Below are 12,081 nucleotides of genomic sequence, written 5' to 3'. Positions count from 1 at the left end.
GTTTAACATCACTCTTTGGAAGAGTAACTCCACTATAACATGCATTCATACTGCATGTGCTTATCGACCCGTTAGCGAGGTGAAAGAATGGATCCCTGCTTCTTCACCGTGTGAGTCCTAAAAGTCATTTTTTCCTAAATGACTTTACTTTGTGCCTTTTGTGACCTTTGACTATGTCATAAGATGAGGAGTTGATGTTCAGCTACTTTGGTATGTTGCCTGCGGTCATGTATGATTCGGCTTTAAGGGACATTACTGGGAAAGTGGTCAATTTCAAATTGAATGATATGAGGGTGAAGGGAAGATCATCTAGTTCTACATCTCTGCTCTATATTCACCGTCGACAACTCACATCGCTCTTTATAGGATGCTGATTGGGTGTGAATATAATGCGAGACCTAGGAGAGTCAAACATGCTCTTTGAGGGATTAGAGATGTTTTTGGACTGATGTAGCTAGATGGGTCTGGGTACATGAGACACTATTTCTGTTCTTTTTGGGTTGATGTCTCTGTGCTGACTCATATTGAGTTTCTAGTATAGAGCTCCCACTTGCAGGTGTTCTCAGTGGTCGCACGGTGCATTGGCTAGTATGAGATTGTTCGTTTTTGGGGAGATTGAGATAGAGATGTGGCAGTGTCATGCCAACTCATGTGCGAGTGGGAGATGTTAGTAATGGGCGCCCATGTGGCATGACCATTAAATTTGAATTTGATCATTATCCAAATAGGTTTTGAAATTGAATTCAAACCTATTTAGGATAACCACTCAAGATACAGACGTTATCAGTTTTAACTGATATGGATAGATATTATAATATATTATATATCTTATATGGTTATGGGTAATCCAAAAAAAAAAAAAAAAAACAACGTTGAGTCTGTTTCTATCCATATTCTGACTCTCTCCCAAAAACACAACGATCAAAGTCTTTGACACTGTGGTTTGTGTGGGTTTTATTCAATCTGTGATATCACTCCACTGCTGGGTTGGTTCAGAAAGAAGTTCCCTGGAAGCACGTGATTTATCCAAGAAGGTATGATCTGATTATTTTAATCCGCTGCATATTCTGTGTTTTTAGTTTGCATGAAGTTTTTAACCAATCTACTTACTGGCATAGCATTATATGTTTCTCTTTGTATATCACTGAAGAAAATTATGATTTCAAATGGTTGTTGGAGATCTTTCTCTCTTATTTTTTTTTATGAATGATGATTGTTGGAGTTGCTGAATATTATGTAAACATTTTCTTTTATGAATTTGTTGTCAATTTGATAATTAAATTGGTGATGGAAGCTTTTTATGTCCTATGTGGGGTTGATGGATGCAAATTGTTTGTCCTACTTCTACTGTGTTTGGATAATAGATTTAAACAATAATTTGGAAAAAAAAAAAAAAGAGAATGTGAGGTTGGAAAATTGTGAATTAAATATAAATTAAAATTTTCTTCCATTTCTTATCTCCTTTTCAAATTCTCAACTTAAATTTATAATTCAACCACAAAAAAGTCAAGCTATAATGCTTATCATACATATCATACGTAGGTTATAGTCAATTTTGGTATTGGTTTTAAACTATTGCAGTGATAGGTTACTGGGTATTACGTGGTGGAGCAAGCAAATTATCAAAATAAAAATTGGTTAAGACTTGTTGATTATATTTGAAAGTAATGTTAGTTATAATTTATTAAAAACTAAAATTTTTAATTTTGTCAATTTAAACCTTAAGCTCTTTATTTGTTTTGAATTTAAATCATTTGTTTATTTTTGTTAAAAAAAGTATTTAGTCATTAAACTGAGTGGGTGTTTGGGAAGCGAGTTTTGTTGTAGGTTTTTTTAGTTGTAGAATATTATTGAAGAATTTTTTTTTGTATTTGGAGAAATAGTTGGGTTTTTTTATAATTGGATGTGATGTTTGTAAGAAAAAAAATGAAATGATTATAAGGTTTGATGTGATATTTTGTTTGACTTTATTTTTTTGGTTTTGTAACTAACTTGTCTTTTAGTAAAAAAAATCAAAAAAAAAAATCAAAAAACTTTCTTCCCAAACAGCGCCTGAATGAAAAAAGGATTGGGCATTTAACCCGTTGGTTGTATAGCACTTTTTACGGTCTAAGGTTTCGAGTTTAACTCTTATTGACAAAAATTTAACATATTTTGTGGTGATATTTATTTTTCTTCCATTATTATGGGATTGTATGTGAATAGTAATTGTTGAGTTTGGCTTTAGACATTCTTATGCTGAGTTTAATAAATAAAATTTTCTTTTTTCTTTCAATTTTACTCGATGAAAATATATAAATTATTTAGATTAAAAATAAGTTAAGGAATTAAGAATTTAATTAATAAAACTAAAGTAATAAAAATCAAATTTATTAATTTTTTCAATTTTTTTTGGAAAAAAATGCAAATTACTGTATGCTTTCAAAAACAATTTCAAATTAATAATAAAATTTAACAATTTTAATAGTTGAATCCATAAATTTTTTTTTTTGTAGAATTTATAAATATTTTGTCAACAACGCCTCTCTCTCTCTCTCACTCTCTCAGCTTGAAGAAGATGTCAAGAAGAGTTTCTGTTTCTTCCATTATTGGACAAAGAAGAAGAAGCATTGCTGATCATAATTGTCAAAAAGGTACAATATTTCCCTCTCTAATTAATCATCCCTCTTCATTCTTATTTCTTCTGTTTCGTTCTCTCTCTACTTCTACCCGAAACCCTAGTTCTTCTCCTGTTCGATGCAGTGATCTCCAAGACGCTGTAAATTCATTCAATCTCATGATCCAAATGCGACCTTTCCCTCCCATTTCTCAATGCACGAAAGCTTTACGACCTATTTTGAAAATGGGTCATTACGACATCGCACTTCGTCTTATTGGGAAATTGCATTTTCTAGGCATTCTGGTCAATATCTACACCTTCAACATTGCTATTAACTGTTATTGCCGCCTGAATCAAGTCGATTTTGGGTTCTCTCTTTTGGGTATCCTCTTCAAACGCGGTTATACACCCAATGTAACTACCTTCACAACTCTGATTAATGGACTTATTTTGCAAGATAAAACTCCTCAAGCTGTGGAGTTATTTAAGAAATTAATGAGAACTAGAGAAATTGAACCCGACGTGGTTATGTATGGAACCATTGTTAATGGGCTCTGCAGAACGGGGAACACTATCAGGGCTGTTAGTTTGCTTAGGATAATGGAAGAGGGAAGTTGTAAACCTAACACCATAGTGTATAACACGGTCATTGACAGTCTTTGCAAGGATAGAATGGTGGATGATGCTATGAAATTATTTTCCAAGATGAATGAACAAGGCTTTCATCGAGATGTTGTCACTTATAACTCTTTGATTCATGGCCTATGTAATTTTGGCCGGTGGAAGGAGGCTACCGGAATGTTTAGAGAAATGTTGGATAGTGGTATTGCTCCAAATGTTCATACGTATAGTGTGTTGCTGGATGCATGTACCAAGGAAGGGAAGATGAAAGAGGCAGAGGGGGTACTTGAAGTCATGATACAAAGAGGTGTGGATCCTGATGTAGTCACATACAATGCTCTAATAGATGGATATTGTTTGCAAGGCCAAATGGATGAAGCAATCAGAGTGTTCAATACCATGGTGGATAGGGGCCTTCACCCTGATGATTTTAGCTATACCATTCTAATCAATGGATATTGCAAGAAAACGAAAATAGATGAGGCCATGCATCTTTTTCGAGCGTTGCCTCGAAGGGGGTTGAAACCTAACAATGGAACTTTCAATGCTATGTTATGGGGTTTGTTTCAAACAGGTAGATGTGGAGCTGCTCAAAAACTTTTCAATGATATGCAAGCTATAGGCATAAATCCAAATTCTCAAACTTATGGTATCTTGTTGGATGGGTTGTGCAAAAATGGGCATATTTCTGAAGCATTGTCATTATTCCACATGATGGAAAGCAACGGTTTACATCTTGATATTGTTAAGTATAGTATCCTCATTGATGCATTCTGCAAGGATAAAAAGCTTGACATTGCAAGGGCCATTTTCAGTAACCTTTCTTCCAAAAGATTACAACCAAATGTTAAGACATACACTATGATGATCCGAGGTCTTTGTGAAGAAGGCCTACTGCATGAAGCTAAAGAGTTGTTTGTTAAAATGGAACAGAGTGGTTGTTTGCCAAATGATGTCACTTACAACACTATTATCCGGGGATTTATTGGACAACACAAGTGCTATGAGGCATTAATACTTGTTGAGGAAATGGTTCAAAGGGGTTTTTCAGTAGATGCATCCAATTCTTCCGTGATCATAGATATACTCTCGACTAAAAGACAAGATCCTTCTCTCCGAGAAGTGATAAAGAAGTTCATGCCAAAAGATAGTCATGGAATGCATGATATTGAGTAAATTTCTTAAGCTATGAAGGTAAAGCTTCACACATTTTAAATTATATATTATTAAGCTGTTCAAAATAATTCAATGGCAAGAGCAAATACTTGTTGAATTGACAATTGTTCCTTTTATTCTAAGCTATTCAAAAATTATATATTTTTTTATATTACTCTTTTGTTATTTATTAGTATGCTATATATTCTTGTGTTGACTAAAATGACTATCAGAAGTTCATGCATGGTTTGCTCCAATTGAAGGTCGTGTACTGGTAGTTGACTTGATCAACTTTTGAAATATTTCTTATGCTAGAAAGAAAACATGCACCATTTGGTATATCTGTGATTTCATTGTTGGGATTAAGTATGGCTCTTCTCTTACATTAGGATGAACATGTGGAAGGATTTGACTTTTGAAAACATTGGTTAAAATTAAATGGATAGAGAATGATCATGTAGACTTTGATTCATTTGAAGTAGTTTATATATTTTGGCTCTTAAGTCTAGCACAATTATCTATATAATAAAGCACCTAGCTTTTTGAAAATGTACTACAATGTTGTCCTAGATGTCGCTTTGAATGGTTAGGTTTAACACAATCTAATGGTCTAAAAATGTCCAATAAACAAATTGTTTTTTAATGGTTGAGATGGTTTGTTTGGCATACATCCTACGATGGAGGATACATTTTCTCCTTTTGTTTCTTCTTCCAACCTATCCCTTTCTGTTCAACTCTCTCTCATTTGAATTTCAAATTTCAAACACACCTTCTCTTAGTCTCACTCTCTGCTTCTCTCACACTTCCTCCTTCATTCTCTTTTATGGTTCAATAATCAAAAGGTTTTGGATTAGACCCAGTTGGTTCATCGCTTTCAAACCCTCCAATCTCTTACCCATTTCACTCTCTCTGATTGCTGTCAACAACCAATCGAATCCATTGATTCGAACCCCAAAATTTTCAATCTGCCATTGCTAGTCAACCTCCACTAATCTCATCACACCTAAAACCCATCATTTTTCTTACCAGAGCACCACCTTGCTCTGCCACCATAGGCCAAAACACACCACCATAGATTTCTTACAATTTTGTAGAATCCCTTGATTCTTCGGTTCGTATAGTGGAGAAGCTGGGTCAAGACAGAGGTCGCAAATGGAAGTCGAAGTTTGAATTCAAGGTCATAATTATGGATTTCTTCTGAATTAGTTTCTCATATTTATTTTTTTTTCTTGCTACAAGTCAATAATTTTTGAGTTTTTGATATCATTGTTTGTACTTTACAGGTATAAAAGCGCGTCATTGTTTGATGCTTTTAGCTTAGGTCATAGAGGAGCAACATCGATAGAGTAAGCACACCTGTTTTTCATGCTATTTATTGATTCTTTTGCTCATTCTCCCTGTTTTTGCTTCCATTCACCTGGCTATGTTTACTAGGTCCATGAGAATATTTTTGGCACATTTTTCTTAGATAGTGGATAATGACATATGTAGGGCTATTATTTGGTTACTAATTCTTTGTTATTTGGTTATTGTTCAGTTAAGGGATTTTACTCTTTCCTCCCTCTCTCTCTCTCTCAAGGTTATTGTTCAAGGTACGTCAGGTCTACTACTAGATGGTGTTGATGGTACTTGAAGTTTTTTTCTAGAGCTATTGTGTCCGTTGATGGCATTGATTGCTTTTTAGGTGTTATTAGTGCTTTTAGTTTTAATTATATTTTTTTTGTGAGTTTTGGATTAATTCTATTAGATTGAGAATTTTGGGTATACTATCAGATTGCAAAGTATCTCTTTCCATGTTTGATCAACATAAAGCCTATTTCAGTGTTTTTTGGGGTTTGCCATGATGCTATTAGATTGCAAGTTTTGGGTCTGCAAATTATCTTCTTGCTTTTTCTATTAGATTGCTATAGATTGTACATCAATGTTTTTGCTAATTACCAATGGCCTGTGCTAATGGCGAATTTTTGTGGGTTGAAGTCGGATAAATGCTTTGTGATTAAGCTTTTTCCTTTTTATGATTTTGCATGTACGCTTATGCATGCAATTTTTCTTTTGCCTATGTGTATATGTGCCATAAAGGTTTTAAGGTTTATAATTTTTTAATAGTTCTTTAAAGAAAACCAATTATTTGTAATTTTTTGAATAATATTTCTAACAATTGAAGTGAGTTAATATGCCTTAATTGTAGTGAATAGAGATTCCATAATTTTTGATAAATTGCAGTGGAAACGATGCTTCAGTTTGATGCTTTTCTATAGGATCCATTACCATTCAATAGCTAGGATTTAACTCAAGGGGTTCAATCATGATGGGAAAAGGTCGTAATGATCAACAACGCTCAATTGAATAGGTCATAATTAATGAAAATAGTAAGTAACTTCCTAAAGTACTCTCAAATAAAAATCCTTTCTATTGTATTTCATTAGTTTCAAATTAGGGAGATGCTATGTAAAAAGATGCATATGGTATGTCTTTCTTAATACTACTACAAAATTTTGTAACATAAATCATAAAATGACACAACTTTTCTCACCACAAAATTATAACTTTCACTTTAGGGTGCACACCATAAATTCATTATGCGTGACCTTTACCACAAATTAACATGGCATAACTTTAAAAAAAAAAAATCCTAACTTTCTTACGATATGCCTTTTTTAGTAGTACAGTTTATAGGATTTCCCTTCAAGTTATTATTATTAATTTTTTTGAAAATGATTGTTTAAAAGATTGGTGGTTGATTAAGATGAAAAAGTCCTTCCAAAGGTAGAGAGTGGTAAGACTTCGAAAGGGTTTTTTTCATTGGTTGCTATTGTTTGTTTGATGATTAATTTATTTTAGGTAGAAGGTATCTTGCCTTTTCATCTTGCTGGAGTGGCAAGCGTGTTGGTTGATTTGCTATGAAGACTTTCCTTTCATATTTTTTAGTGAATCTGGTTGTATTGATTATATTTTTCATAATTTTTTTTAGTTTGAAATTTGAAAAAAATAAAAAATAAAAATTGGATTTTAGATTTTTGTTTTTATCTTTATATTTCCAGTTGTGATTTACTTATTTTGAAGATGCTTCAATCCACAGAGTATGAACATCTACGTTGATGATGATGATGATGATGATGATGATGATGAATTGTGAGTCTGTTAAGGTCATGTATATTAGAATGATTAGCTCTGTGTGTCCATGAAAGCACCATGTCTTTTATTCATGTTGCAGTGATTTAGTACCAAAGCTAGCCTCAATTGCAGTTATTATTTTTATTTTTAATTTGGATTCTGTTAAGTGAAAACTCTTAAGGATCTGATTTTGACTTATCAATCTTGTTTTAATTTGCACCCTCATTCTGGTAATGGTGCAGAGATTTTGTTAAAGGAGTCGGGTGCTAATTTTTGAGATTAGTCAGATTCTTGATGGAGTTTTAAAGACTAATCTTGGACCAGGAAGAATTTCTTGTTGAATCCAAAATTTTTTGAAGTATTTGCAGTTGCAAGAGCTTGGTGTTTGTTGTTTGTTTTTCATACAAGGCAAGAGTCAAAGTTTAATTCATCATCATTACATCCCAAAAGCTTCTTCTATTCTCTTCTCCTTGAACAACTTGGTTTCGTTTCATCCTCATTGATGTATTGGTATTACTAGTTGTACTACTAATACTACTAGAAGAGAGAGACACTTCTAATCCTAGATCATTGTTAGTGAAACCCAAATCTAGGTTTAGTAATGTTAAGGAGCTCGATGATGCTCTGAGTTTCTTTAGTCAAACGGTCTGTGTCAAACCTCCGCCTTTAGTTATTCAAACTTAATCAACTATTAGTTGCTATTGCCCGGATGAAACACTATCACTATGAACATAGTCTTAACTATCTACTGCCACTTGAATTGCCTCCTTAAATATGTTTATGTACTTGGGTGATTTTTGTATTTGATTGGCTCACATCGGCTTGTGGAGAACACAAACTAGATTTGAAGTCTGCTTTGATGAAATGAATTTTTCATAGACTGTAATGTCTAAAGCCTTGCTTTGATAATGTTGATGAAAGAGAATGAAAAACATTGGTGGCATTGTCCGTTGACTAGGTATCACACAAGAGAATGCAAGGGAGAAAAGATGCGGTTGGGTGTAGAATCATTGCTTTGAAATGCACAAAACCTCCTGCATTGGTAAAGTATGAATAGGTGTTGTTCATATCCTTTTGTAAATAATCACAACCACTCAAAATAGGTGCAACCCATTGAAGGGTTATGCTTTTTCCACTGACAAGACAGCCGTTTGGATTGATCACATTTGAACATACCCGATCTCTCTTATGTGAAATAATTTCCAATAAACCATTTTAAGAGTCCTCCTGTTTTATTATAGTTTAATGGGTGTCTTGTGAATTCATTTTATGTCCATTTTGCCTTTCACTTTGTCCTTAACAGTGCATTCATCTGGAACAATAGAACACCTGTATGCTAGTCAATTTCTATTATTTGGATGCCCCTTGTGCTCATAAACATGCAAGCTGTCCATACATCTGAATGAATGTTAGTTTCTAAGTTCTATCCCTGGGAGTCTCTTCATGATCAGGTCAGAATATTAGAGCCTTGACAACCCGCAAGGGTGGCCCAGTGGGTGAGGGTAGATAATCTGGCGTCTGGGAGTTTGCTCCTCCTGGAGGTCCCAAGTTCGAATCCCACTCCCCACGGGTTACTGTGCGGTCCACTGGAGGTTTGCCCAGTCGTTAACTTCAGGGCCCTCAGGATTAGTCCCATGCTTCGGCTGTGGGGATACCTGAATCATCAAAAAAAATATTAGAGCCTTGACAGTGCTTTGAATTGACCCAAGTTGATTTTCTACAACCATTATGGTGTTCTGGAGTTGCAACGCTATAGAAACTTGCAGCTTTGAACAACTCCAAACATACAAGGAAAATTATTAGAATTAAAGAAAAAAAAGGAAAAAGGAAACAAACAATGTGACAAGAATAAAGTCAGTATATCTGGAAAATTGATTTTGTTCACTTTATGTGCAGGTTAAGAAGAGAGAGAATATAATTTAAGAAAAGCAAAGGTTGCTGTCCTGATACACAGTGAAAAGAAATTAATTGCCCAGGCATATGTACAAGAAAGCTTAGAAGCATTTTTGGGAACAAAGCTGTACAAGCAACTAAAGTCCAATGCTGATGAAGCTCGGAAAGTTGCACACAATTTTTTATGTAAAGCTGAATTCCGAGTTGGCTCGTTTACATGGCTGTTTAGGTTTCCAAAGCTTGTTAATACAATGGCTATTTGATGTCTACACTGTAATGTGGTGGTTGAGCTAGCCTATATTTGAAACCGTCATTTGAGAGTTTTTTTAATTTCAAGAGCACTATATATTATTCATCTTGTTCTTCATTGCTCTTAAACGAGATGTCATATGTATCATATGCTAGTTACAAGCAAAATTGGTTTTAGTTCCTGCGATCAAAATTCGTGTTGGTTAGGAACTATTGTGGCATTAGACAATGGATCATTGTGGTGGTGTCAAGCTATCAAATTGTCAAATTAAAGTTGTTTAGAACTTCTCGTGTTTTGTTATGTTCTCATTGTGGTAAATAAAGTAACAATCACCGTGGTTCTTGATTACATCTCAAAACAATATTAGTTGAAACTCATTGACTATGATCAAAATTTATTGTTTTTATTTATTCAATTTCAATGACTAGAAGTAGAGGGACGTATGGCGTGCAGTTTTTTTATTATTTTATTTTTATTTTTTGGTGAAAATATGTATAGAAAAATTTATTATACACTGTTGTAAAAAAATGTATATCATATATACTTTCACTTTCAGCAACTGAACTAAAAATAAACGTGCCATTAATTAGTCATTTGGTCATAAACAAATTTTTTAAGTTATAAGCGATATGCTATTTTTAGTCATTACTAAAACGATCATAGTTGTAACTTAACCAAAACTAACCATTATAACAATAAAAATAAAAATGTTTGTACATAATTCATAATTAATACAGATATAATGTGTGTGGTTAACTTCCATTTTTAAGTTTTAGAAACACCACTTTATTAAAAAAAGATAAATTATAAATATATCCGTTGAGGTGTGCTTAAAATACGAATTGCCTTTTGTAATTTTAAAAATTACAAATACCCTCTTGATGTAATTTCTAGAATTATAAAGGAATCATAATTTAAACAAATCTCAAAGTGTATGTTTATAATTTACTCTTTAAATTTTAAAGGGCAAGGACGAACCAAAAAAATAAAAATAAATAACAAGTTTTATATAGTGGTTAAATATTGTTTGATTTAATTTTTAGAATATATTTTATTCAAATACTTTTATTAAAATTTAAAATTTAAAAACATTCATAAATTTCATTTGAATGTACAAATAATTTTAAAATTTTTTAATATATATATATATATATATATTCATTTTTAGCAAGTTAATTTATAATTTAAAAAAAAATTTCTCAAAAAACCAATTCTAAATCAAACCAAAAAAATCTCTCTCAAATCCTGAAACTCTTTTTCTTTTCTCTCTAGATTTTCCTCAAAGCAGAGAGGGAGACGGCGGTGGTTCCCCCACTACTCCAATCTTCATCTCCTCTCCTTCTAGGGGTGAGCATGGTACGGATTGGACTGGATTGGAGTAAAACCAGAACCAATCCGTTTTCTACGGATCCTGAAAAATTGAAACCAATCCAATCCGTTTAAATCGTGAAACCAATCCGAACCAATCCATTTAAATACGAATTGGATCGGTTTAGGACCACGGATTTATATAATTAAATAACAAAAATATATATAACACTTTATTTTCATAAAAATATAAATATAGCACCATATTAGTTTCACAATAGCAATATGTCTTTTCGTAATAGTGACAAACTGTTCTAGAATTTAAACAACCATAAAGAAACTAGTTCCACCATAAGTATTTAGACCATTACAAATTAACACTAAAAACTAGCAAACAAAAGTAATAAAAGAAGATACTATGCAAGTTTAGGTTTGGATTTAAGTTTTATATGAAATAAGAGGAGATACTATGCAGGAGGGTGTATAAGAAAAATATAGACTATTTGTATACGGTCCGGATCGGTTCCAATCCGGAATCGTGGGATTCAATCCGGAACCAATCCGTGAACTACGGATTTTTAATTTTTCAATCCGGAACCGAACCACGGATTCAAAAAACCAATCCAAACCTACTGGATTGGACTGGACTGGATCGGATTACGGATTTCATGGATTCCTTGCTCAGCCCTATCTCCTTCTTTCTGATCCTCCTCCAAATTTGATATTTGCTTCATCAATCTAACTATCATTGCCTTACTTTTCTCCACACTTTAAGATTTGGTTTCAGATCTTCTCACAATCCAAAAACCAACGCTTAATAACACGTTTGTTTCACGCTAAGCGACTACCTTAACCTTAATGTTCTATCTTAACCAGCGGAGGTGGAGTTTTCAAATTCCAAGTTGAAGATTGCAGAGTATTGGAGTTTTGGATGAGTTTGGTAAGGACTTGGATTTGGTTTTTTTCTATTTGATTTTTTTTTTTAAAATTTTTAGTTTGTTGATATAATAATCTTTCTTATGTAGAGGTTTGTTTCCCTACCTTGTGAGGGCCTTTTCTCCTCCTCTATGGAGGTTTGGATCCTTCCTTTTGTATTAAATTGATTTGATCTTTTATCGGTTTTGCAATGAAGATTTTTTTT

The 12,081-nt window shown here is 33.2% G+C and overlaps 1 protein-coding gene across 17 annotated transcripts; it reads left to right on the top strand.

The window, feature by feature from the left end:
- The first annotated feature begins 2,514 nt into the window (after positions 1-2,514).
- On the top strand, positions 2,515-9,915 carry LOC114309848 (uncharacterized). 17 transcript variants are annotated; one of them, XR_014342121.1, is made up of 5 exons: positions 2,515-4,414; positions 5,659-5,721; positions 5,913-5,967; positions 8,448-8,531; positions 9,386-9,915. XR_014342121.1 is itself a non-coding variant. In XM_082891546.1 (2 exons), the coding sequence occupies exon 1, from the start codon at positions 2,558-2,560 to the stop codon at positions 4,394-4,396; it is 1,839 nt and encodes a 612-aa protein (XP_082747672.1). In that variant the 5' UTR covers positions 2,515-2,557; the 3' UTR covers positions 4,397-4,414; positions 9,386-9,915. The 17 variants fall into 17 exon arrangements, 1 of the variants encoding a protein (XP_082747672.1); XR_014342119.1 differs by having other exon boundaries at positions 7,455-8,531; XR_014342120.1 differs by having other exon boundaries at positions 7,455-8,546.
- Positions 9,916-12,081: the final 2,166 nt, after the last annotated feature.

Source organism: Camellia sinensis, chromosome 10 (genome assembly GCF_055761805.1).
Source record: "Camellia sinensis isolate YWXY chromosome 10, ASM5576180v1, whole genome shotgun sequence".
In the NCBI taxonomy this organism is placed as follows: domain Eukaryota; kingdom Viridiplantae; phylum Streptophyta; class Magnoliopsida; order Ericales; family Theaceae; genus Camellia; species Camellia sinensis.
Note: the sequence above shows the minus strand (reverse complement) of the source record. Positions and strands in the feature narration are given on the sequence as shown.

Bases quoted from the DNA above. Each gene is read 5' to 3' on its own strand.
- LOC114309848 (XM_082891546.1), top strand. From the start codon at position 2,558: ATGTCAAGAAGAGTTTCTGTTTCTTCCATTATTGGACAAAGAAGAAGA.